At 43.8% G+C, this 27,149-nt stretch overlaps 1 protein-coding gene across 26 annotated transcripts in view; it reads right to left on the bottom strand.

Moving 5' to 3' along the window:
- Positions 1 to 27,149, bottom strand: part of LARGE1 (LARGE xylosyl- and glucuronyltransferase 1) — a 634,395-nt gene that overhangs the window by 340,321 nt on the left and 266,925 nt on the right. For all 26 annotated transcript variants that reach the window (XM_015150011.3, XM_077948921.1, XM_077948914.1 and 23 more), the window contains 1 exon segment: positions 22,163 to 22,464. In XM_015150011.3, the coding sequence (XP_015005497.1) occupies positions 22,163 to 22,464 (302 nt within the window).

Here is a 27,149-nt window from a genome sequence, read left to right as displayed (position 1 = left end):
CTCTGCTCTTATACCTGCTTCCAAGAAGAAAGAGGAGGGGAGATGAAAGAGAGGAATGAGAAGTATCACGAAAGCTAGTATGTAGTGAGCAAATGATGACATTCCAGGCACTGTGCTTAATATTACCAGATTTCAGGCTCACAGTTGTATGAGACAGGTACAATATTATCATTTTAGTATCACAGATCAGGAAACTCAGGCTTAGAGAATTGGGATTTGAATTCTGGAACAGATTGTTTTTGCTGTTTTCTGAGACAGAGTCTCACTTTGTCACCCAGGCTGGAATGAAGTGGTGTGATCTCAGCTCACTGCAACCTCCGCCTCCTGGGTTCAAGTGATTCTCCTGCCTCAGCCTCCTGAGTAGCTAGGATTACAAGCACCCACCACTATGCCCAGGTAATTTTTGTATTTTTAGTAGAGCTGGGATTTCACCATGTTGGTCAGGCTGGTCTCAAACTCCTGACCTCAAGTGATCCACTCACCTCGGCCTCCCAAAGTGCTGGGATTACAGGCATAAGCCATTGTGCCCCGCCTGGAACGGATTCTTAACCCTGGTGGTACATCAGAAACACTCAAAAGATTTTGAAGATATACTCTGTGCCCCAGGCCCTCCATCCCCTCAGACCAGTAATTCACAGTCCCTGATGCCCAGGAGCTTCACATGCTCTACTGGAAGGCAGTACTTCTCAACCAGGGACAATTCACCTCCGTGTCCTCCAACCCTCAGGAAATCTGCCATGCCTGGAGGCAGTCTTGGATGTCACTACTTGGTGGGTCTGGGGTGGGGGACAGGGGGATGCTACTGGCATCTGTGAGTAGAGGCCAGGGATGCTGCTAAACATCCCGCAATGCACAAGACAGCCCCCAAAACAAAGACCTATCCTTCCCCAAAGGTCAAGAGGACTGCTGTTAGAAAACCCTGTATGAGGGATGAGGGAGCAAAATGAAGCAACATGAAGCGATGTCAGATCGCTCTGGGTTTTCTGGTACCTTTTTTTCAGGCTAATTTATGCATATTTTACTTTCTCCACCTGTAAAAGAAAGAAAGCACAGCTTATCTCTGGATAATATCTGTAAAAGACTCAGGATGAAAGATTATAATGCAGATGTAACTGTCACCATTTCAATCATGAGGGAAATGAATAGGAAAACGCCTGCACGTGGAAGACATAACTGGGAAGGGGATGAGAATGGGGAAAAACACGCTGAATCAGGCGCTTCAGAATCACAAATATTGAAACATACGGCCTCAGAGATATCAAACTTTGTCTTGGCTTCAGGGTTCAGGGACTTTTTAAAACAGACCCATTAAATGCAAGCACAAGCATGCACATTCTCAAACACTTTACATAATTTTCCAATCTCTTTAGTTTCATCGAATACACCTGCCACCATGAATAAATGCATCATCTGGAGGCGGAGCAGCAGGGCCCTGCTACCCGGGAAAGCAGAAAATCACAGTGGCATCGACTATGCTCTTAGAGGAGTTTTGGGTGGTGCAAAATTTGCGGTTACAGAAGTGAAACATGAGTGGGGCAGGGGTTGGAGTGAGAATGGGGAGAGTAGGGAGAAAGATAAATGATCCTTGAAAGAATGGGGTCACAAAAATGGTTTTGTCCTATGACTTTAGGGCTTGAAGCTATTAAGTTCAGTTTTTAAGTTTCTTGGTGTGGTAGATTAAAAATGGTTACAACTACTCAACATTCCTCCTATCAAAGGGTGGGGTCTTGGTTCATGCCTGTGGCTCACTCTGAGAGGCCAAGGCGGGCGGATCATCTGAGGTAAAGAGTTCGAGACCAGCCTGGCCAACATGGTGGCACACATCATCACTGCTGGCTAATTTTGCTGGGTGTGGTGACTCATGCCTGTAATCCCAGCACTTTGGGAGGCCGAGGCGGGCAGATCACCTGAGGTCAGGAGTTTGAGACCAGCCTGGCTAACACGGTGAAACCCCGTTTCTACTAAAAATACAAAAAATTAGCCGGGCGTAGTGGCACGTGCCTATAATCCCAGCTACTCAGGAGGCTGAGGCAGGAGAGTCGCTTGAACCTGGGAGGCGGAAGGTGCACTGAGCCGAGATCTCGCCATTGTACTCCAGCTTAGGCAACAAGAGTAAAACTCTGTCTCAAACCGCACCCCCACTCAAAAAAACCCAAAAACCAAAAAACAAACAAACAAACCAAAGGTTGGGATCTGAATGTCAGAATCAGTGACCACTGGTCCTTGCACTAGGCCTTCCTCTCTATACCCGCAGTTACGGTCATGCTTTGCTTAACAACACAGATGGCCAGGCACGGTGGCTCATGCCTGTAATCCCAGCACTTTGGGAGGCCGAGGCGGGAGGATCATGAGGTCAGGAGATCGAGATCATCCTGGCTAACACGGTGAAACCCCGTCTCTACTAAAAATACAAAAAAAAAAAAAAATTAGCCGGGTGTGGTGGCGGGCACCTGTAGTCCCAGCTACTCGGGAGGCTGAGGCAGGAAAAAGGCGTGAACCCGGGAGGCGGAGCTTGCAGTGAGCCGAGATCGCGCCACTGCACTCCAGCCTGGGCGACAGAGTGAGACTCTGTCTCAAAAAAAATAAACAAACAAAAAACCACAGATATCTTCTGAGTAGCCTATCATCGTCAGGTGACTTTGTCTTCCGAGCAACTTTAGAGTGCACTTACACAACCCTAGATGGTATAGCCTTCAACACACAAAGGCTATATAGTAGAGTCTATTGCTCCTAGTCTACAAATGTGTATACATGATACTACACTGAATCCTGTAGACAACTGTAACACAATGGTGAGTACTTCTCTCTCTTAACATAGAAAAGGTACAGTAAAAATATAAGAGAAAAAAATGGTGCACCTGTATAGGGTATTCATCATGATTACAGTTCCCAGAAATGGAAGTAGCTCTGGGTGAGTCAGTGAGTGAGTGGTCAAAGAATGTGAAGGCCTGGGACATTCTAGTACACTACTGTGTACACTTAGTTCATAAACATGGTATACTTACACTACACTACATTTATAAAAAATATTTCTCTGTCTTCAATAATAAATTAAACTTAGCTTACTGGAACTTTTTTACTTTACAAATTTTAAAATTTTTTTAACTATCTCTATTTTTAAAGAGATGGGGTCTTGCTATATTGTCCAGGCTGGAGTACGGTGGTTATTCACGGCCATGATCACAGCACACAACAGCCTCGAACTCCTGGGCTCAAGCAACCTTCCCGTCTCAGCTTCCAGAGTATCTGGGACTATAAGTGCGCCCCACTGTGCCTGGCTCTTAACTTTTGGACTCTTTTATGATAACACATAGTTTGAAACACAAACACCTTGTACAGCTGTATGAAAATATTTTTCTTTATATTCTTATTCTATAAGCAGTTTTCTATTTTAAAAATAATTTAAGTTTTAAAATTGTTTTGTTAAAAACTAAAGCACAAACACACACCTTAGCCTAGGCCTACATAGAGTCAGGATCATCAATATCACTGTCTTCTACCTTCTTACCTTGTCCCACTGGAAGGTCTTCAGGGGCATTAACACACACGGAGCTGTCATCTCCTGGGATAATAATGCCTTCTGAAATACCTCCTGAAGGACCTGCCTGAGGCTGTTTTACAGTTAACTTAAAAAAAAAAAACATAAGTAGAAGGAATACACTAAAATAATGATAGTATGATAAATACATACACTAGTAACAGCCATTTTTTATCAAGTATTATGTACTGTACATAATTGCACTATAGTTTTATACAAATGGCAGTGCAGTAGGTTTGTTGACACCAACATCACCAAACACGAGTAATGTGTTGCATGTGATGTTAAGATGGCTATGATGTCACTAGGCAACAGGAATTTTTAGTTCCATTATGATCTGATGGGAGCAGTGTGGTATATGCAGTCCACTGTTGACAGACGTCATTAGGCAACATGTGACTGTATAGACGTAACACTCATGTTTCTCTGTCACAAAGTCCAGATGGAGGATGATCTGATGTTCTCATTTGCCCCTCCAACTCACTCTCTACCCTTCTCCTAATTGTCCTATGTCTGGAGAGTCTGGCCTTTTGTTTAGTTTTTTGAGACCGAGTTTCTATCTGTCGCCCAGGCTGGAATGCAGTGGTATGACCTCAGCTCATTCCAACTCTACATCCCATGTTCAAGCAATTCTCTTGCCTCAGCCTCTCAAGTAGCTGGGACTATAGGCATGCGGCCATCATGCCCAGCTACTTTTTGTATTTTTAGTAGAGATGGGGTCTGGCCATGTTGGTCAGATTGGTCTTTAACCCCTGGCGTCATGTGATCCACTCACCTCGGCCTCCCAAAGTGCTGGGATTACAGGTGTGAGCCACCGTGCCTGGCCGAGTCTGACCTTTATAGGCCAAGTTAAGTGGGCTCCTTTTGCCTCAGATTTCGGGTTGAGTTTGGTCACTGGGAGGCACCAGTGGGGGTCTCAGAGGTCAGATTTCCCCGGCTTCTGTCAGGGGCCCGATCCCACAGTTCCAGTCCTTACTGGGTTCCTTAACACCTTCCTGCCTGTGTATTGCCTCCCCTCAGCGACCTCTTGGCCCCTCCTGGAACCATTTCGGCCCCTGAGCATGCAAGCTGCAACCTGCCAGGACCTGCCCAACACTGAGGACCTTTCCTCAGCATCCCACGTATCCTGTTGGCTGGAAAGAAAGCACAGAAGACTTTCAGCCATTCATAGATAATTTCTGATCCCTAAAGGAAACGGCACCAATGTAACCAACTTGAGAATTTATACATTTTATACTTTTTAAAAGTTTTACAAAGCTCTTGAGTAATGAACCATAAAAGCTCTTTCTAAGGCAACGCTAAGGCTTCCGCTCATTTCCTGTCATCCTAGACATGGTGCCCAGCACACCTTGAATCTTGCAGGCTGTACCTGATGATACAGGGAAGGTAGTGCAGAACTGTGAACTGGGTTCATTCCTGACCCCGCTGGGGTCAAGGGATGACCTTTGTCTTAGAACCTGCACAAAAGATTCATAACATTGATGTTTTTAGAGTTGCCAGCGTTCCAGGCACTGTGCTGGGCTTGGAGGAAATAAAGGTACATTTTAAGACAATCCCCATTCCCCAAAGTCAGGTGCAGAGACAATATGATAGCTAACCAGGAGATCCCACAGGAGAATGAGAACAATCCTACGATGGCAAGCTCCGTGTCTTTGTATCCCACAGTGGCCAGCATCACCCAGATAGAGACAATGTAGGGAGAGCATCCTGGAGGAGAAGGCATTTCAGTGACTACACAAGAGCAACTGGTGATATCAGGGCCAGCCTGGATTTGTGACTTTGTGCTGGTCAGGCTCTATGAAAACCTGAAAAACAAAGTTCTCCATGCTCTGCCTCCCAGCAAGAAAGAATCCCCAGGGGGCAGTTTTTCACACACAAATACAGGGAAAAAAATCATCGTCCCAGAAGAAATTCACACCAAACTAACGGATGCCAGGCAAGCTGTGGCCCTGGCACAAGCCTTCAACACCCTGTCAGCCCTGCTTCTCTTGCCCACAGGGCCTGGTGCCCCCTTCAGGCCATTCTGCCTGGGGGCACGATTCAGTTAAAGCCTCTCCTATCAGAGAGACTGAGGGAGTGAGAGGTGAAACCCATTTAAACTTGGGCATCAGGTGCGCTATGGAAAGACAGGCTCAGCCCAGATTCTGGATGGCAGCTGCAGACTTTTGGTGGGGTTGAGGGGGACAGGCAAGACCTCCCAGAGGACAGATGCTCTGAGAGCTGGGGAGAAGCAAACAGCTGGGGTCAGACAGGCAGCAGCGAGAGTCGGAGGCAGGTGCAACGTAGTGTGAAAATCCCGCAACAAGAGTAGAGAGATCTTGATTGGAGCCACAACCTCAAAGCTAAGTGGCTGCGTGACCTTGGAAGAGTTATTTAGTGTCCCTGAGCTTCACTTGCCTCATCCGTAAAATGGAGATAAAAATAGCTACTGATTGGGTTGTGTGAGGATCAAACAAATGAGTGCAATAAAGTATCCCTAATAAATCAATTCTTATTAATGTTTCCTGCATGAACAAACAGCACAAGACGCTGTTCAGAGTCCTCCTGGTTTGACTTCATCATCTGTATAACGGGGGACATAATCTTAAAGGGCTTGTTGAGGACACAGAGTACGTGGCTCTCCAACTCCAGTATGCATCAGAATCACCGGGGGGGGGGGGCTTGTTAAAACAGAGTGCGGGCTATTCCCCAGTTTCTGATCCAGCATCTCTGGAGTGGGGGTCTGAGAACAGTCTGCATCCAGGTGACATTGCTGCTGCTGGCCCAGGGACCACACTTTGAGAACCGCTGCTCTAGCAGAAGCACTTCGAAGAGACTCTATAGTAAAAACTCAACAGATGTTAACTGTGATTATTTTGAGAGAGTATGAGGGTGTGCAAATAATCTATTTCCAATTCCTCTCAAGTAGAGGGCACCACTTTTCTTCACTTGGGTAAGACAAGGAAGGGCTGCGTTCTTCTTACAGCTACTACCACGTGTCCCAAGGCCTTGGAATTTGTTACTCTTTTCAGGGTGAGGAAAAATGGAAAGAGATGAGAATGGGTGCAGGCTTCTACCTAAGCAATTTCTGAGAATGACCATATGGTCTAAGAAGGATGTGTGTTTGGAGTTCTGAGCTAAGAATCCTAGGCCAAGCGTGGTGGCTCACGCCTGTAATGCCAGCACTTTGGGAGGCCAAGGCAGGTGGGTCACAGGTCAGGAGTTCGAGAGGAGCCTGATGAAGATGGTGAAACCCCACCTCTACTCAAAAAATACAAAAATTAGCTAGGCGCAGTGTTGGGTGCCTATAATCCTAGCTACTTGGGAGGCTGAGGCATGAGAATCACCTGAACCCAGGAGGTGGAGGTTGCAGTGAGCCGACAGTGCGCCACTGCACTCTAGCCTGGGTGACAGAGCAAGACTCTATCTCCAAACAAACAAACAAACAAACAAAAAGAATCATGGAGTGTCCGAACCCCGGCCCATTTCCTAGGATGCAGACTGTACAGGGGAACGAGGCCCTTTATTTTTGGTTAAGTAATGGTTGCAGGGTGGAGACTGCTAAGTGAAAACACATTATCAACTGCATGCTTTTTACAAATGGTAGCAGTTCTGCTGTTCAGCCTGCGGTCACTGGTCCACCCCTGTATGTAAGTTCTCCACAAACCCTGTCTCCTTCACTGGCTCTGAGTCTCTTCTTCAACCTCTCGAACATGGTGTTGTCCTTATTGGAGTCAACAGGGGTCCAGTATGATACAGTAGTGCCAGCTAAGTGATTTGGGGCAAATTATCTAACCTCTTGGATCCTCAGTCACTGCCTCTATCGAACAAAGGATTTAGAATTTCTATACAGCATTTTCCTAATATCCAGGTTTTTCCCAAATTCAAGCTGAAGAAGGTAAGACACAGAGTGGTTAAGTAACTTGCCCAAGGTCCGAGGGCTCAGCCAGTCCATGACGAAGTGATGGGTTGAATTCACGGTCCTGCTGTTAAGCCTGCAGTAATGGCCTCAATAAAACACATATGTACCTATTAACATTTTTAAAACATATGGCAAATGTGCCCTCTCAAATCAGCTTACAAACCTCCAGGATTTGGGACACCACTGATCTAAATCTGTCTACTCTAAATGCTGAACCACGGATGCAAAGACAAAATTATTTCAATTATGCAGAAAATGGAAGTAGATGTACCTCCTGGCTTTGTAAGCCAAGCCTTCAGGGGCTCAGCAAGGAACAGGTGTGACCACATGGGCCTGGTGTGAGAACAGGGAGTCTCTGGGTGTCCCCTCCATGGACAAGGCACATAATGGATGATGAATGAATGAACCATCTAGGATTTTCTATCCTGCATATCCCAACCTGCTTTAGGATTGACTTGTTTGTGTTATGAAGAGCATAGCCACCTGAGAAATCAGAAACCCAAATTTTACACAGAAAACATATTAAAGGATGAGACCGATTTTGGGGTCGGTGAAGAGAAGTGTAATCGATACAGGGAGACCCATGTCTGTGGTGGGTGGGTTATCTAACAACAATCCAATACTGATCCATCATGGGAGCCTCTGGAAGACAGGCCTGGTCCAAAAAGTCCACACACATTAGCCAGACAATCACTCAACAATGATCATTGTAGCGCTATGCTATGGTCATGCTAGATGACTCATCAAGCTTTCTTGCTTTTAGAATGTGCCTTCATTCTAGAATGCTCTGCCCCTTCACCTCACCTATCCAACTCTTCCCCACATTTCAAGACATAACTCCACCTCTTGGGACCTCAGTTTCCTCATCTATAAAGAGGAGTAAGAAATGTGTCAACTATTTATTTTAGAGACAGGGTCTTGCTCTGTCACCCAGGCTGGAGTGCAGTGGCACAATCATGGCTCACTGCAGCCTCAAATTCCTGGGCTCAAGTGATCCTCTCACCTTAGCTTCCCAAGAAGCTGGGATTATAGGTGTTCTCCACCATGCCCAGCTAAATTTTGTATTTTTTTTTTTTGGAGAGATGGGGTCTCGCTAAGTTCCCCAGGCTGGTCTTGAACCCCTGTGTTCAAGTAATCCTTCCACTTCAGCCTCCTAAGGTACTAGGATTACAGGCATGAGCCACCGTGCCCAGCCCCATGTTGGGCAAATTAACTGAGATGACTCGCGTAAAGGGCTTAGAGCCTGGTACCTTGTAAGTAATGGGTATGTATCAGCAATCATCAATAATAATAACAATTATAGTCTATTGTAAGCAGAAGGTTCTACATTTAAGATCTGAGCCCAAAATTTCCTCAAATGTTAGGCATTAAATTCTTTTCTTCTTACTCTTTCCTCTACCTTCAAGTAAGGTTGGGATAGTATTTTTCCCATCATTGAAAGGAAGGTCTTCAAGGTACCCAATTCCCTCTGTTCCATCAAATGCTGACATTGCCTGTCTCCTCTCCCCAGATAACACAGGAATGAGGAGGTGAGACACCTGACTCATCATCTGGGCTGTGGTTGCAACTTTGTAACCTTAGGCAAAACCCTTTCATTGTTTTTAAAATGAGAGAGTTGCATCTTTACTTGTTGTTATTCTCAGTGGCACAATATCTAAAATAAATTTTATAAGAAAGCACAATATGCAACAACAGAAGGCTACTCTGAGGCCAGCAGACAAGGGGCTGGCAGAGATATGATCCCTTGCTTTGGCCATAGTGTGGGAGCCAGCCTCCAAGACTGTCCCCAAAGATCCCTGCCCCAATTTTCATGCCCTGTGTGAAAACCCTGTGCCTATACTGTGTCAGAGCTGGGCTGTAGGACCAATGGAATTCAGTAGAAGTAATGGTATATGACATCCGAGGCTAAGTTATAAAAGTCATTGCAGTTTTTTACTTCTTCTCCATTTAAACTGCTTACTCTGGGAAAAACTAGCTGCTATGTTATGAGAACACTTGAAGGAAATGAGAACTCCAATCATGTGAGTAAACTACATGGATGCAGAGTCTTCAGCCCCAATCAAGCCTTCGGATGACTGCAATCCCTGATGTCATCTTAATTGCAATCTCTTTAAAGATTGAGAGTCATAATCCCCAACCAAGCTGCTCCCAGATTCCTAATTTTCAGAAACTGTACGAGATAATAAATGCTTGACATTTTAAGTTGTTAAGTTTTGAGGGTATCTGGCTGTGTAGCAATAAATAACTCACATACAGGGAGGGTACCTAAGGTGCCCTGAAAACAACTGCACGAGACAATACCACCAGGTTCCTTCCAGCTATAACATCCCCTAATTCCAGGGCCTGAAATTTAAAGAAGACATTTTTATTTTTGTGGATTTACATCCTTGAAGAAGCCCCAAAGAAGGCATATGAAGCTAATGAAATGTGAGCCTAAATGCTATGATAGTATCCTCCAACAGCAATGTGGGATATGGGAAGATAGCTGGCAAATCCCCTCACTGCTCGGTTATCATGTAAAGTCCATGAAGATACAATAAAAAAAGAAAGAAAAAGTGCATCAAAATACTGTAGGGTTAGTTAGGACCCAGAATATACAGGTGAGAAGCATCGAGTTTTATAAACATGTTGCCTCCAGCAAATACCAATGTCCCACTGAGCTAAAAAATACATCCATAGTCTGGAAAATAATTTAAAACATTCCAATTTCTTTTAGAAGAACAGACAGATCTTTGCCTAAACTCACTGAGGAATGATTACCTCGCGGGGCTGCTAAAGCCCCCAAGGTGAAAGATGATCCCCATGACTGGTGACCCTAAAGTCTGCAGAGGTGAGGCCCCTGTGAAAAACACAATAAGGATCTGGGCTCAGCAGCTGATGAGAGTCTGGGTCCTACAAGCTCTAATTCACAGAGCTTCAGTGCAATGGTTCAAAGAACAGGTTTTAGAATGAAACTGCCTAGGTTTAATCCCAAGCTCCACCTCTTTCTGGCTGTGTGACCCTGAAATAACGACAAAACCTTTCCTAGCAGTTTTCTAATCTGTCAAATGAAGAAAGTACGTTGTGTGAATTACATGAGATATTTTATGTAAAGCTCTAGCATGATGTCTGATACATTTCAAGGACTGATTAACTGTTATTACTATAATACATTACTACTGAGAAGTGAAGTTCAAAGCAAGGAGCAGAAGGAAAAACAAGTACTTCCTTAAGGAGTGGTCTGACATCAGAGGGTAACATGCATTAACTTTCCATAATAACAATATCCATTGTGTCAGTTCTTAAGTACATCAACAAATTCCTAGATATTACTCTCACTGAGAGATGGGTATGTGCCGAGTGGGCTTTTATGACCATTTCAACTAACAGAAAACACTATCAGCAGAAGTGACACTGTGTGGCTTCTGAGGCCAGGTCATGAAAAGTGCTTCCTTTCTGCTTTGCTTACAGGAATACTTGTAGTTAAAGCCTTTAGCTGCCATGTAAGCAAGCAGCTGACTACCTAGAGCCGCCATGTTGTGAGGAAGCTCAAACTAGCCCATGCAGAGACCACATGAGGACCTAAGTCTAAAAGAAAGGGAGGCTGGGTGAGCACCCACTGTTCCAGCATTGTACTGTTCCAGCTCCAGCCACACACTAATGCCACCTGTATGAGGGACCCCATACCAGAACCACTCAGCTAAGCCCTTCCGAAATCTCTGACCCACAGAAACCATGAGAGCTAATAAAATAATTGGTGCTGTTTTAAATCATTTAACTGTTAGCTGATTTTTCAGGTAGCAGTGGAGAAGTAGAATATTTATAATGAGTATATGCGACACTCCTACACAGTTAGCTTCCTCTGCCTCCACCTCATTTCATCCTCACAATTGCACTGGGAAGAACATGTTATTATTTTCATTTTATAATGATGAAATAGACTCCCAAAAGGTAACTGAATTGTCTAAGGTCACAAGACTAATGAGTAGCAAAGGAAAGTCTCCTGTTCAGGAATCTAATACTAGTTCCAGTGACTGTTTTTTCTTCTGTACAATAGCTGAGTCCCAGAATAGACCTGAACTGGAAAGGCAAGAAAAATACACATATCCATACACACATGTGAATGAGTGAAGATCAAAGGGGATCATTCTGCTCCAACTTCTGAGGCACACAGAGGCCAGGCCATCACTGAAACAGCACTGCCCAGGCAACAGAAATAAGCAAGAGTAAGACAGGCAGCTATTTGAAACACACATAATTACCAAATGATAAGAGGGCAAAGGGACTGATGAGGGCCCGTTGTTCCTATCACCAGACAGCTCAGCTGACAGCCTTGGCATTGTGATAGAAGAGTTTTCAGAAATGCTTTTCGGAGCCCAGAGAAGTTTCAGCAACACCCACAGATGGTGGCAGCATCCCTGGTTACGTGGCCCTGTACCGTGACAGGATGTCAAGATGAGCTTCAGCACTTGGAACCAAAAAGCACTGTGATGAAGAGAGTTTCTATTTTGACTCCACTGACTGACATTTCTTGTCTGCCTCTATGGCTTTTTCATTAAAATCCTTAAAGACACCAAACGATGGAGACAGAGGAAGCGTACTGCTCATGGGCAGGAGGCCAGCAGCTTGCGGAGAGTGTGCTTTGAAATATGGCTGCAGCAGGCCAAGACTTTTAAGCGCGTCTACTGGAGCTTCTGAACAGGACCAGGGGTTTATCACAGAAGAATTCTACCAAAAATAACTTTTTAAGAATCTAAGAAGTTAACGTGATCAGTAAACACAAAGAAAGAGAAGAAAAATAAAACCTAATTCTTAGGTGCAAAAGACTAGAAAATAAGTTACACTAAAAGTCAACGTGGCTGCCCAGGCAGACACCCAGCTAGCTGCAGGAATTTTTGTTCATACCCTGGTGGAGGCTGGAATCCCAGCAAGACATAACCGGTCACTCCCCTGGAAAGGGGGCTGAAGGTAGGGAGCCAAGTGGTCTCACTCAACAGGTTCCACTCCCACAGAGCCCAGCAAGCTAAGAACCACTGGCTTGAAATTCTTCCTACCAGCACAGCAGTCTGAAGTCTACCTGGGATGACTGAGCTTGATGGAGAAAGGGGCGTCCGCCATACTGAAGCTTGAGTACGTGGTTTTTCCCCTCACACTGTTAACTCTGACTGTGCAGAATTCACTACAGCATGGCAAAGCACCTGGGGCCAGACTGCCTCTCTAGATTCCTCCTCACTGGGCAGGGCACCTCTGAAAGAAAGGCAGCAGTTCCATTCAGGGGCTTAGAGATAAAACTCCCATCTCCCTGAGACAGAGCACCTGGGGGAAAAGGCAGCTGTGGGTGCAGCTTCAGCAGACTTAAACGTTCCTGCCTACTGGCTCTGAAGACAGTAGTGGATCTCCCAGCACAGCACTTGAGCACTGCTAAGGGACAGACTCTGCCTCCTCAAGAGGGTCACTGACTCCTGTACCTCCTGATTGGGAGACACCTCAAACAGGAGAGCTCCAGATGGCATCAGGCAGGTGCCCCTCTGGGACAAAGCTTCCAGAGGAAGGAGCAGGCAGCAATCTTTGCTGTTCTGCAGCCTCCACTGGTGATACCCAAGCAAACAGGGTCTGGAGTGGACCCCCACCAAACTCCAGCAGACCTGCAGAAGAGGGGCCTGACTGTTAGAAGGAAAACTAACAAACAGAAAGCAATAACATCAACATCCACAAAAAGGATGCCCACAAAAAAAACCCTATCCAAAGGCCATCGGCATCCAAGATCAAAGGTAGATAAATCTACGAAGATGAAGAAAAACCACTGCAAAAATGCTGAAAATAACAAAAACCAGAATGCCTCTTCTCCTCCAAATGATTGCATCTCCTCTCCAGCAAGGGCACAAAACCGAATGGAGAATGAGTTTGACAAATTGACAGAAGTAGGCTTCAGAGGGTGGGTAATGAGAAACTCCTCCGAGCTAAAGGAGTATGTTCTAACCCAATGCAAGGAAGTGAAGAACCTTGAAAAGAGGTTACAGGAAATGCTAACTAGAAAAACCAGTTTAGAGAAGAACATCAATGACCTGATGGAGCTGAAAAACACAGCACGAGAACTTCGTGAAGCATACACAAGTATCAATAGCTGAATCAGTCAAGCGGAAGAAAGGATATCAGAGATTGGAGATAAACTTAATCAAATAAAGCGTGAAGACAAGATTGGGGGGGGGGGGGGGAGAAAGAAAACGAATGAACGAAGTCTCCAAGAAATATGGGACTATGTGAAAAGACCAAACCTACATTTGATTGGTGTACCTGAAAGTGATGGAGAGAATGGAACCAAGTTGGAAAACACTCTTCAGGATATTATCCAGGAGAACTTCCCCCAACCTAGCAAGACAGGCCAACATTGAAATTTAGGAAATACAGAGAACACCACAAAGATACTCTTCCAGAAAGGCAATCCCAAGACATAATCATCACATTCTCCAAGGTTGAAACAAAGGAAAAAATGTTAAGGGCATCCAGATAGAAAGGTCAGGTTACCTATGAAGGGAAGCCCGTAAGACTAACAGTGGATCAATCTGCCGAAACCCTACAAGCCAGAGAGTAGGGGCCAATACATTTTTAAAGAAAAGAATTTTCAAACCAGAATTTCGTATCTAGCCAAACTGTGTTTCATAAGTGAAGGAGAAATAAAATCCTTTACAGACAAGTAAATCCTCCTGAAGCATTTTATCACCACTAGGCCTGCCTTACAAGAGTTTCTGAAGGAAGCACTAAATATGGAAAGGAAAAACTGGTACCAGCCACTGCAAAAACATACCAAATTATAAAGACCAATGACACTATGAAGAACCTGCATCAACTAATGTGCAAAATAACCAGCTAGCATCATGATGACAGGACCAAATTCACACATAACAATATTAACCTTAAATGTAAATGGGCCAAATACCTCAGTTAAAAGACACAGACTGGCAAATTGGATAAAGAGTAAAGACTCATCCGTGTGCTGTATTCAGGAGACCTATCTCATGTGCAAAGACACACATAAGTTCAAAATAAAGAAACTGAGGAATATTTACCAAGCAAATGGAAACCAAAAAACAAAACAAAACAAAACAAAAAAACAACCAGGGAATGCAAGCCTAGTCTCTGATAAAGCAGACTTTAAATCAACAAAGATCAAAACAGACAAAGAAGTGCATTACATAACGGTAAAGGGATCAATGCAACATGAAGAGCTAACTATCCTAAATATATACGCACCCAATACTGGAGCACCCAGATTCATAAAGCAAGTTCTTAGATATCTACAAAGAGACTTAGACTCCCACAAAATAATAGGGGGAGACTTTAATACTCCATTGTCAGTATTAGACAGATCAACTAGCAGAAAATTTACAAGAATATTGAGAACTTGAACTCAGCTCTGGACCAAGCAGACTTAATAGATATCTACAGAACTCCCCACCCCAAATCAACAGAATATACATTCTTCCCAGCACCATAAAGCACTTATTCTAAAATCAATCACATAATTGGAAGTAAAACACTCCTCAGCAAATGCAAAGAAAGGAAATAATAACAAATAGTCTCTCACACCACAGTGCAATCAAATTAGAACTCAGGATTAAGAAACTCACTCAAAATCGCACAACTACATGGAAACTGAACAATGTGCTCCTGAATGACTACTGGGTAAATAACGAAATTAAGGCAGAAATAAATAAGTTCTCCGAAACTAATGAGAACAAAGACACAACATACCAGAATCTCTGGGACACAGCTAAAGCAGTGTTTACAGGGAAATTTATAGTACTAAATGTTCACAACAGAAAGCAGGAAAGATCTAAAATTGACACCCTAACAACTAGAGAAGCAAAGGCAAACAAATTCAAAACCTATCAGAAGACAAGAAATAACTAAGTTCGAGCAGAAACAAATGGAAAAACATTCCATGCTCATGGATAAAGGAGACAGAGACACGAAAAATCCTTCAAAAAAAACCCAGTGAATTCAGGAGCTATTCTTTTGAAAAGATTAACAAAATATATAGGCCACTAGCTAGACTAATAAAGAAGAAAAGGGAGAAGAACCAAATAGACACAATAAAAGATGATAAAGGGGATATCACCACTGATTCCACAGAAATACAAACTACCATCAGAGAATACTATAAACATCTCTACACAAATAAACTAGAAAATCTAGAAGAAATGGATAAACTCCTGGATATATACACCCTCCCAAGATTAAACCAGGAAGAAATCAAATCCCTGAATAGACCAATAACAAGTTCTGAAGTTGAGGCAGTAATGAATAGCCTACCAACCAAAGAAAGCCCAGGACCAGATGGATTCACAGCCAATTCCTACCAGAGGTACAAAGAGGAGCCTGTGTCTTCCTTCTGAAACTATTCCAAACAACAAAAAAGAGGGATTCCTCCCTAACTCATTTTATGAGGCCAGCATCATCCTGACACCAAAACCCGGCAGAGACACAACAAAAAAAGAAAATTTCAGGCCAATATCCCTGATGAACATCGATGGAAAAATCCTCAATAAATACTGGCAAACCGAATCCAGCAGCAGCACATTAAAAAGCTTATCCACCACTATCAAGTTGGCTTCATCCCTGGGATGCAAGGCTAGTTCAACACACAGAAATCAATAAATGTAATCCATCACATAAACAGAACCAATGACAAAAACCACATGATTACATCAATAGATGCAGAGAATGTCTTCGATAAAATTCAACACCCCTTCATGCTAAAAACACTTAATAAACTAGGTATTGATGGAAAAAATCTCAAAATAATAAGAGCTATTTATGACGAACCAATAGCCAATATCATACTGAAGGGGCAAAAGCTGGAAGCATTCCCTTTGAAAACCGGCACAAGACAAGGATGCCCTCTCTCATCACTCCTATTCAACACAGTATTGGAAGTTCTGGCCAGGGCAATCAAGCAAGAGAAAGAATTAAAGGGTATTCAAACAGGAAGTAAGGAAGTGAAATTGTCCTGTTTGCAGATGACATGATTGTATATTTAGAAAACCCCATCTTCTCAGATCAAAACTTCTTAAGCTGATAAGCAACTTCAGCAAAATTTCAGGATACAAAACCAATGTGCAAAAATCACAAACATTCTTATACACTAATAACAGACAGAGAGTCAAATCATGAGTGAACTCCCATTCACAATTACTACAAAGAAAATAAAATACTGAGGAATACAACTTACAAGGGATGTGAAGGACCTCTTCAAGGAGAACTAAAAACCACTGCTCAAGGAAATAAGAGAGGACACAAACAAATGGAAAAACATTCCATGCTCATCGATAGGAAAATCAATATCATGAAAATGGCCATACCATCCAAAGTAATTTATATATTCAATGCTATTCCCATCAAGCTACCATTAACATTCTTCAAAGAAACAGAAAAAACTACTTTAAATTTCATATGGAACCAAAAAAGAGCCCGTAGAGCCAAGACAATTTTAAGCAAAAAGAACAAACCTGGAGGCATCATGCTACCTGACTTTAAACTATACTACAAGGCTACAGTAACCAAAGGAGCATGGTACTCCTACAAGGCTAGATTAACCAAAACAGCATGGTTCTGGTACCAAAAAAGATATATAGATCAATGGAACAGAATAGAGGCCACAGAAATTAACCGCACATTTACAACCTTCTGATCTTTGACAAACCTGACAAAAACAAGAAATGGGGAAAGGATTTCCTATTTAATAAACAGTGCTGGAAAAACTGGCTAGCTATATGCAGAAAACTGAAACTGGACCCCTTCCTTACATCTTATATAAAAATTAACTCAAGATGGATTAAAGACTTAAACATAAGACCTAAAATCATAAAATATCCAGAAGAAAACCTAGGCAATACCATTCAGGACATAGTCATGGACAAAGACTTCAAGACTGAAACACCAAAAGCAGTGGCAACAAAAGCCAAAATTGACAAATGGGATCTAATGAAACTAAAGAGCTTCTGCACAGCAAAAGAAACTATCATCACAGTAAACAGGCAACCTACAGAATGGCAGAAAATTTTTGCAGTCTATCCATCTGACAAAGGGCTAATATCCAGTATCCACAAGGAACTTAAACAAATTTACAAGAAAAAAACAAATGATCCCATCAAAAAGTGGCGAAGGTATGAAGAGACACTTCTTAAAAGAAGACATTTATAAAACCAACAAACATGTGAAGAAAATCTCAGCATCACTTCTCATCAAAGAAATGCAAATCAAAACCACAATGAGATACCATCTCATGCCAGTTAGAATGGTGATCATTAAAAAGTCAGGAAACAACAGATGCTGGAAAGAATGTGGAGAAATAGGAATGCTTTCACACTGTTGGTGGGAATGTAAATAAGTTCAATCATTGTGGAAGACAGTGTGGTGATTCCTCAAGGATCTCAAATGAGAAATACCATTTGACCCAGCAATCTACTGGATATATACCCAAAGGATTATAAATCATTCTACCATGAAGACACATGCACATGTATGTTAACTGCAGCGCTATTCACAATAGCAAAGACTTGAAACCAACCCAAATGTCCATCAATGATAAACTGGATAAAGAAAATGTGGCACATAAACACCATGGAATACCATGCCGCCATAAAAAAGAATGAGTTCATGTCCTTTGTGGGGACATGGATAAAGCTGGAAAACATCATTCTCAGCAAGCTAACACAGGAATAGAAAACCAAACACCGCATGTTCTCACTCATAAGTGGGAGCTGAACAACGAGAAAGCATGGACACAGGGAGGAGAACATCACACACCGGGACCTGTCGGGCGGTGGGGAGCAAGGAGAGGGAGAGCGTTAGGACAAATACCTAATGCATGTGGGGCATAAAACCTAGATGATGGGTTGATGGGTACTGCAAACCACCATGGCACATGTATACCTATGTAACAAACCTGCAAGTTCTGCACAAATATTCCAGAACTTAAAGTTAAAAAAAAAAAAAAAAGTCAATGAGTTCAAGGTCTGAATTCCTATATGACTATTTTATTTTTCAAGGAACACAGGGATAAAGAAAATTCATCAATCCTATGTGCTGCTCCTTAAAGCTGTGGTTTCCTTTTTTTGTTTTGTTTTGTTTTGTTTTTTCAGATGGAGTCTCACTCTGTTGCCCAGGCTGGAGTGCAATGGCATGACCTCAGCTCACTGCAACCTCTGCCTGCCAGGTTCAAACGATTCTCCTTCCTCAGCCTCCCAAGTAGCTGGGATTTCAGGTACCCTCCACCATGCCCAGCTATTTTTTCTGTATTTTTAGTAGAGACAGGGTTTCACCATGTTGTCCAGGCTGGTCTCCAACTCCTGACCTCAGGTGATCCACCCACCTCGGCCTGCCAAAGTGCTGGGATTATAGGCGTGAGCCACTGTGCCCAGCCTAAAGCAATGGTTTCCAAACAATCTCTCCTATCTTAGAATCATCTGGATATATTATTTTGTTAAATACCCATATTCTCAGGTGCTACTCCCAGAGATTCTCAGTCAGTAGATCTGGGGTAGGTCCCATGAATATGCATTTTTGATATGTAATTCAAACACTCAACTAAATTTGAGAACCACCCATGTGATAGACATTGTTCACTGTGACCATAGTAACAGAATTCCAGAACGTTCCAAAAAACATGGCTTCCTTGAGTAAAATCTATCTGTTCCAGGGTCTCTTGGACCTAGGTGGCAGCTGGTATCCCTGTAACTAAGTTGTGTCAATAGGATCTAAAAGGATCTGAAGTGTGAAATTTCCAAGATATGTTCTTTAAAGAAAGTGGTATGTCCCACCTTAACACTTCTTTCCTGCCAGCTGGAATGTGGACAAAATAGCTGAAGCTCTGACAATCATTATAGGTCATGAGATGATCTTGGGAATGTCAATCAAGTAGGCTGGGGTGAAAGACAAAGAAATCCCAAATCCCCAATACTGCCATCCCTACACTGATGGCCTCCAGACAACTTAAACACAATGAGAAAGAAGATGCAAACCTTGCTTAAGCCAGTGTTAGCTGAGATTTTTGATAACCTGCAGTGAAATCTAAGACTGACACAACTAACTATGTTAGAGTTTCCCTCAAGTTCCAATATCTATTGTCACCACTGAAATAGTACAAGGCAGGAACTTGATTTTTTTTTTCTTTCTTTTGAGATGGAGTTTTGCTCTGTCACCTAGGCTGGAGTGCAGTGGCAGGATCTTGGCTCACTGCAATCTCTGTCTCCTGGGTTTAAGTGATTCTCCTGCCTCAGACCCCCAAGTAGCTGGGACTACAGATGCGCGCCACCACACCTGGCTAATTTTTGGTATTTTTAGTAGAGACGGGGTTTCACCATGTTGGCCAGGATGGTCTCGATCTGTTGACCTTGTGATCCTCCCAGCTCGGACTCCCAAAGTGCTGGGATTACAGGCGTGAGCCACTGCGCCAGGCCCAGAACTTGATTTTAACCCACAGTTTGCAAATGAGGAAACTGAGCCACAGAAAAGTGATCTCACTTGCTCAAAGCTACATAGCTATTAAACTAGAAATGGCGCCAGGATTTAGACTCACAACTCCCAGCTTCAAAAGCCAATGGTCTTTGGTCTACACAATTGTGCAGGGGACTCCCAAATTACAATGAGTATTTCTCAGAAAACTGAATGAAACTCCTGGCTAGAGAGATTACAGAAGGAAGAGAAACCTCCCCACAAACACAACTCATTTTCTCTCCTTTAGGCCTTCTTTTCCCCTTTTCCTTTTTTATTTTCCCCCTCCTCGATTCTTATTTGTTCTTTAGGTTCTACGTCATAGTAGTGTAAATACACTTGGGGAAAAAATTTGCTTGCTTTGGGCCATCTCACCTGGGTAGCAGAGTTCCCATCCAAACTAACCCTTTCTTAAACCAACACCATGGCAGTGATCTGCTAGCAGAGAACCTGAAAGAAATCAAATATGCCTTCACCAAGGCAAGAACAGAAGAAATTAGGGACCTCCCCAGACCAGCCTAGACTAAAGGAATTTGTAAACGTGGCAGAATGCCCGTTTTCATACATAGAGATATTAAGTAACACAAGCCACTGACAGTGGTTGTCAAAGACTAAAGGGCAGTGGGCCTGGCATACAGTCAGGGCTGAATAAATGTGCAGCATTTATCATGTCCTGACATTTGTATTTGTTTATTTGTTTATCATCTCTCCCCCTACCTCCGATGACAGAATGTAAGAACCAGAGGGAAGGGGGTTCTGTCTTTTTTATTGTTGCTGTTCACTGCTGTTTCCCAACACACAAAACAGAGTGAGATGCCAAACACGAGTGCAGTATGTTTGCTGAATGAATGGATAAATAAATGAATGATGATGATGCAATAGAACCACCTCCTTGCCTGGGTTCTCTGGGCTTGGCTGAAAGACCAACTCACAATGTCCTGAATCCTGCTATGACGGATGTTTGTTTCACATCGTTCCTACTCATATGACACATTCCTCTTTGGATAACCTCTGTCGGATGTCCTCTACCTCTCTACCAATCCATACTTCAACCAGGCTTGAGAAATCTGAGAAATGCTCCTATCCTCAAGGGCTCTCCTTGTCCTCCTCCCTCATCACTGAACTTCCAAAGAACTTAGTATACATCACTGAGGAAGCCATTTTTTAGTGACATTGGATAGTATCAGCAATATTACTAATAATCCCGTTCACACGAATAGCATACTACAGTTTGCAAAGTGTTCTCTCTTTAGGGAGTTTGAAGTCTAACCACTCTTTGTTCCAGAAAATGGAATAAAGAAACAGCAGGTCCTATCTGTGTTTAAAAATAGTAAAAGCTAACCATAATTTTGAAAATATACTATGTACTAGGCGCTAGTCAAGGCTTTATATGGCCATCCTGTTTAATTCTCACAAATACTTCATGAAACAGGTATTATTTCCTGAAGTTTACTGATGAGACACCTGGAGTTCACAGAAGTTACGCAACTGGCTCAAGGGAGCTCACTGCCTAAACCACTAAAGCTGGGATATGAATTCAGTCTTGCCCGTGTCTCAAAAGGCCTTCCTGTGAATAGGCATGCCCTAATTCGTCTCCACCACGAGAACTGGAAATAGTGGAGAATGAGTGTATGTGTGTTCACTGCACATAGAAGCATGGATGCAGGTATTTGACGAAATAGAGGACAATAAATACCCACATTTCCAAAGAGCTGCTAAGAAAGAAAGCATACCCTAAAAGGGGAGAAGAGATATTAAGCTATAAGAGTTCAAATTACTGCTTTAGATAAGGAACAAGTCTGTGGTTCTGAATTGGAGAGGTTGTTTATACAGTGAAGTGATAATAAGGTCTAAGAGAACTGCCCAACTGGGCCACATAACTCCGGGTGTACCATTCACACTATAGTCTAAGAAACAGGGGCCTACAGGATGACAGCTAGGTGTTGAAACCCTGACCATGTCAAAATGAGCCACACAGAAACAAGCGGTAGGTTCCATCAGTCAGCTCCTCTTAATATCTGTAGATTATGCCTTCTTATCCCCATTTTCAGACGGGAAAACGGAGGCTCAGAGAGGCTAAATGACTTGTCAGGCCATTCAGCAAAATTACCAAGCCAGACTTACACACCGGGCTAGAATCAAGAATGCCAGCTCTTGGCATCTGCCTGTGTTTCCAGGAGGCATCTGCAAGGGGTGAGGGCAATCGGGACTTTGGACAACTTCCTCCCCAGGCTCCAGGTGCCCTTTACCTCGCATTTCTCCACGACCGGCTGCTGCCCACACTCGGAGCTGTTGCCTGCCACGATGCCAGCCCGAAGGTTCTCGCTGTCTCCAGTGCCCTCCTCCATGGAGTAGGTCTTGGAGTGATTGCCTCGGCGATGGGCTGGGGCTCGGCCCTGGGCCAGGCTGAGCTGCCTGCGGAGGGCGCGGTTCTCCTCTTCCACCTCGCGCATGCGCACCTCCAGGCTCTCACGCTCCCGCTGGCTGGAGGCTGTGTACCTGGGGCTGTGCGCCTGGGACTCCAGCGGAGACAGAGACACGGGCTTTCCATCTGGGGAGCAAAACACCAGGGAAGCGTTAACCGGGATGAGCCTCAAGCCCCTCCAAGTTCCCCAGACAGCCATTATTACATGGTGAGGATCCTTGCACAATCCCATGTTTAAGGGAAACAGATGGAAAGTGAGTTACAAATAAACGCATCCAGATTGAACTGGGAACAAAGTTGAGAACGGAACAACTTATTATGGCGATAAAAACTAATATGCCTTTTAGAGGAGGCAATCATAATAAAATTGTTTCTAATTAAATGCACTGTCTTCCTCTCCCTACTTGTCATGTTTCTAGGTAGGTTTCTTAACAATAAAGAACTATGAATACAAAGTGGGGGGATTGGGGAGAAAGACAAGGGAGGGGAGAAGGAGTACCAGGAAGTGGAGGAGAGCAAAAGAGGAAGAGAAGGAGTAAAAATAAAAAAATAATAGGCCGGGCACGGTGGCTCATGCCTGTAACCCCAGCACTTGGGGAGGCCAAGACAGGCCGATCACGAGATCAGGAGATCAAGACCATCCTGGCTAACACGGTGAAACCCTGTCCCTACTAAAAATACAAATAAATAAATAAATAAATAAATAAATAAATAAATAAATAAGCAAGCAAGCAAGCAAGCAAGCAAGCAAGCAAGCAAGCAAGCCGTGCGTGATGGCATGTGCCTGTAGTCCCAGCTACTAGGGAGGCTGAGGCAGGAGAATGGCATGAACCTGAGAGGCGGAGCTTGCAGTGAGCCAAGATTGCAGTGAGCCAAGATTGCGCCACTGCACTCCAGCCTGGGAGACAGAGTGAGGCTCTGTCTCAAAAACAAAAAAAAAAAAAAAAAGAAAAGAAAAAAGAGAATAATAATGACTAAGTTTATTGAGCTCTTCCTATGCAGACTCCCATACATCTTTCAAAATCCTGTTTTGAAAGCATCACCTCTCAGGGGAAACCTTCCTCCATTTGCAGGCAAGATATCCTTCCACATATTCCAATAATTTGTATGTAGCGCTATGAAAACATGTATCTGCCATACTATATTTGATAAACAGCTTTACTAAATGTTTCCTGTGAAGATTGGGAGTTCAATGTAGGCAAAGGCGGCTCTTACCTGTCTTTGTGGTAACATGTCACAAAGTCTGAGAAATGCTGGAAGGGTGGATGCATAGCTCCGTGCCAAGAATAAAATAATTAAAGGCAACAAGGACAAAAGAAGTAGAAGCATGACCCATCTCACGGTTTTCCCGGAAAAACAGTTACCACTAAAGTGAGTGCCAGCAACATTCCATGTAACAATCATATAACCCTGCAATAAAAACTGAGGCACAGCCGGGTGAGGTGGCTCACGCCTGTAATCCCAGCACTTTGTGAGGCCAAGGCGGGCCAATCACGAGGTCACTAGATCGAGACCATCCTGGCCAAGATGGTGAAACCCTGTCTCTACTAAAATACAAAAAGTTAGCCGGGCATGGTGGCACGCACCTGTAGTCCCAGCTACTCGGGAGGCTGAGGCAGGGGAATTACTTGAACCCAGAAGGCAGGGGTTGCAGTGAGCCGAGATTGCACCACTGCACTCCAGCCTGGCAACAGAGCAAGACTCTGTCTCAAAAAACAAACAAACAAACAAGTACAAAAAACTGAGGCACAGAGAGGATAAGCGCGTCTCTCAATGTGACACCACCAGAATGGTGGTATCAGAATTCGCACCCAGGTCTCTCTGGTATCTGGGCCTGTACACTCTCCACTTCAATAAACTTTCATTATAGGCTATTCAGAGAGCTAACATGGAAAAAAAAATTATTAGTATAAAAACCCCATCTCCCAAAGATATTTTAATCACCTTGTATACAGTAGATGCTCAAGGCATGCTTACTGTTCAGGAGTCTCAGTGGCACAAGGCATACCCAAAGCTATCACTTAAAATTTCTGTTTCCACTCTGCAGAAATCCTGGGCTCCAGCTACATTGACAGCCACCTCAGGGGTTACCAAGCAAAAAAAGCGTATCTCTAGAAAATCATCCTCTCTCAGCTGCCTGTCAAAAAAACGCTCCTCTTTTTCCACACTTCAAGTTTTTCCTTCCTGCCCAGACCCCATGAGCTTCAAAACTGTCCCAGAGAGTCTCTGTGACTCACAAACTTGAGGATCAAAGAATGTGATGAATTACACCCTGCAGGTCTCACTTGTGCTTGTGACGGCCTCTGTCCAGGGCTTTTTGATGTATCTTTGGACTTTAACAAATATGACTCATTTTTTCCCCCCCTTAATCACCTCAGGGTTAAACGCCTAAGCTCCTGGTCCTCTCCTATCAATGCAACAAATATGGCTCAATGAATTGCACTGCCTGGGACCAGAAATCAAAGGGCGAGGCAGAATCGGTAGGGGATGTGAAATCACAGGTTGATTAGGGTTACATTGTCACCGGACTGGCCAATTACAAGCTCCAACCCGAGCTTTTGAAACCTGTCTCCCTGTTTGGTACAACTGAGAATGAAAAAGAATAGGCAGCTATTAATAACTGCATTTTCTCAACCAACATCGACCCTTTGAGCAGGGGTGGGTAAAGATGAACCTCTGGCTTCCCCAGGAGTTACACTTTCTGTAGTGTCTATCATGGATCTGCATCACGCTAGGTAGTTCATGCTGATAACGCCTTAGGTTGCCATCAGTACAATGAAGTGGTAACAGTTATCCCCATTGCTGATGCAGAAACCGAGACTAAAGTTTAAACCCTGTTCCTATTATGTTGCAGCTTGACTGTAAACAAGGTCTCCTGGACTTTGCACTCAGCTATGCTCCTGCATTTACGTGCTAAGTTAGAGGTAAAGACGCTCCGGAGACTGAGAGGGTCTTCCTTCTCGGGAAAGGATTTTGGAGCATTTGGGCAATTGAAATGCAGGAAGCTCAACAAGGTCTCAGGGTCTCTAGAAAATTAACAAATGGGACCTGTGAGATTCCTCATTGGAGGAGTTACATCAATGCTCTGGGCTTCGATTTTCTCTTCTGTGAAATGGGAACATAAAATGTTCTAGTAAGAATGATGGGAGGCTGAAGCAAGATAACAAAATACAGGGCACTGTGCCCCTTACTGGGAGGCGCTTGGCATCAGGGAGTTCCTGTGACCCTTTCTCAGTGAGGGAAGGTGACGTCATGGGTAAGATGAGTTGATGATGTAATTTAAGGTGTAAAGCACTGTGTATTTTCAGAATACAGGGTTGTTCCGTGCGTTATATGGGGGAAGAAGTAGGTAACAGGCCTTGGCTTCCTTTGAGATATACTCTGAGAGGAGGCACTGCTGAGTTTCCTGCCTTCATCCTTAGCCAGGTCATGGTTCATCCTTAAGAACATGGGGGAGCAGGCGGGCAGGCTTCACCAAAGAGGCCGGGTCACATTCTCTAGCCCATCTCCTAAAAGCCCCATATTTTAAACATTTACATAAATTATGATTTTCTGATTGTAGGCTTAAAAGAAATGCTATCGACATCCTGTGTCCATTTCTCAAAAGCCCTATAGATTTGTCACCAATGAAGCCACACTAAATAATTAATGTCAGGTCTCAGAGGAACCAATGTTGAAAAAAGCAACGTTCATGCTGTGCCCAACTCCTGGCATGGAGGAAGTGCTCAATCAATGGCAGAATTGTCATTTCTGGTTTGTTTGTTTGTTTTAAAGGTCCGTTGTCTCGAGCTGGTCCCTTCCTTCTCCTCAGCCAGTTTCACCTTCTGAAAGGCGGGGTCCTGCAGATGTGCTCAGAGTCCCTGCTCAGCCCTAACTCTCCACAGCTGTGAGGTCCAGGTGATTCCCAACACCGCACGATCAGAAGTGAATACAGTGGGCCCTGCTGCCTGGCCAGATTCACAGCTCATTCTCGTTGTATTCATCCTGACGCTTGCTTTTATTCCTGACTATTCCTTTTTCTGGCTCCTGACCTCTTTGCTCAGGCTTCTCCTGACTCTCTGGGAGTCGGAGGAGAGGGGGGTCAGGGTAGTGAACAGCCAGCCTCCTTCAATGCGGTCTGCATTTCTCTGTTACGTTTCACAGGTACTGGCCCCTCCCAGGAACGCTCCCCGAGCTTTATGTACAGGTCACAGTTATAAAGCCCACTACATAGGATTTTATGGCTATGTGCCCACACAGATATTTCTCAAACTACCAGTGGTGAAGACAGCAGGAGAGGCCACGGAAGCCCAAGGAGCTTGGGGGAAGAACCAGTTTTTCTCCTTCCCCCAATCCATCCTGGACAAAAATTTCCCCCTAACACTCAAAGGTAAAATAGAGCTTGGCCCATGTGTAACTCACCACTTGAATTAAACAAACTGGTCTACACTACGTTAATCAAGATTATCATACACTTGAAACGCCGGCCACAAAGTCCACTTGCTCTAGATGCTTCTAAATGCCTAGTCTCAAGTTCCATATGTATCTTGTTGCAGACCAGCAACAGTTTGAGGGCACGTTTAATTTTATGTGTCAAGTCAACTGGGCCAGGTGGTACCCAAACATATGGTCAAACATCACTTTGGGTGTTTTGGGATGAGGTTAGCATTTAAATTGGTAGACAGAGTAAAGCAGGTGTCCTCCCCTGGTGTGGGTTGGCTATCTCCCATTAGATGAAGGCATGAATAGAACAAAAATGCTGACCATCCTCCAAATTCAAGAGAACTCATCTTGCCTGACAGCCTTTGAATTGGGACATCACCTTTTTCTTG

The sequence above is a fragment of the Macaca mulatta genome, chromosome 10 (genome assembly GCF_049350105.2).
Source record: "Macaca mulatta isolate MMU2019108-1 chromosome 10, T2T-MMU8v2.0, whole genome shotgun sequence".
NCBI classification, from domain to species: Eukaryota; Metazoa; Chordata; class Mammalia; order Primates; family Cercopithecidae; genus Macaca; species Macaca mulatta.
Note: the sequence above shows the minus strand (reverse complement) of the source record. Positions and strands in the feature narration are given on the sequence as shown.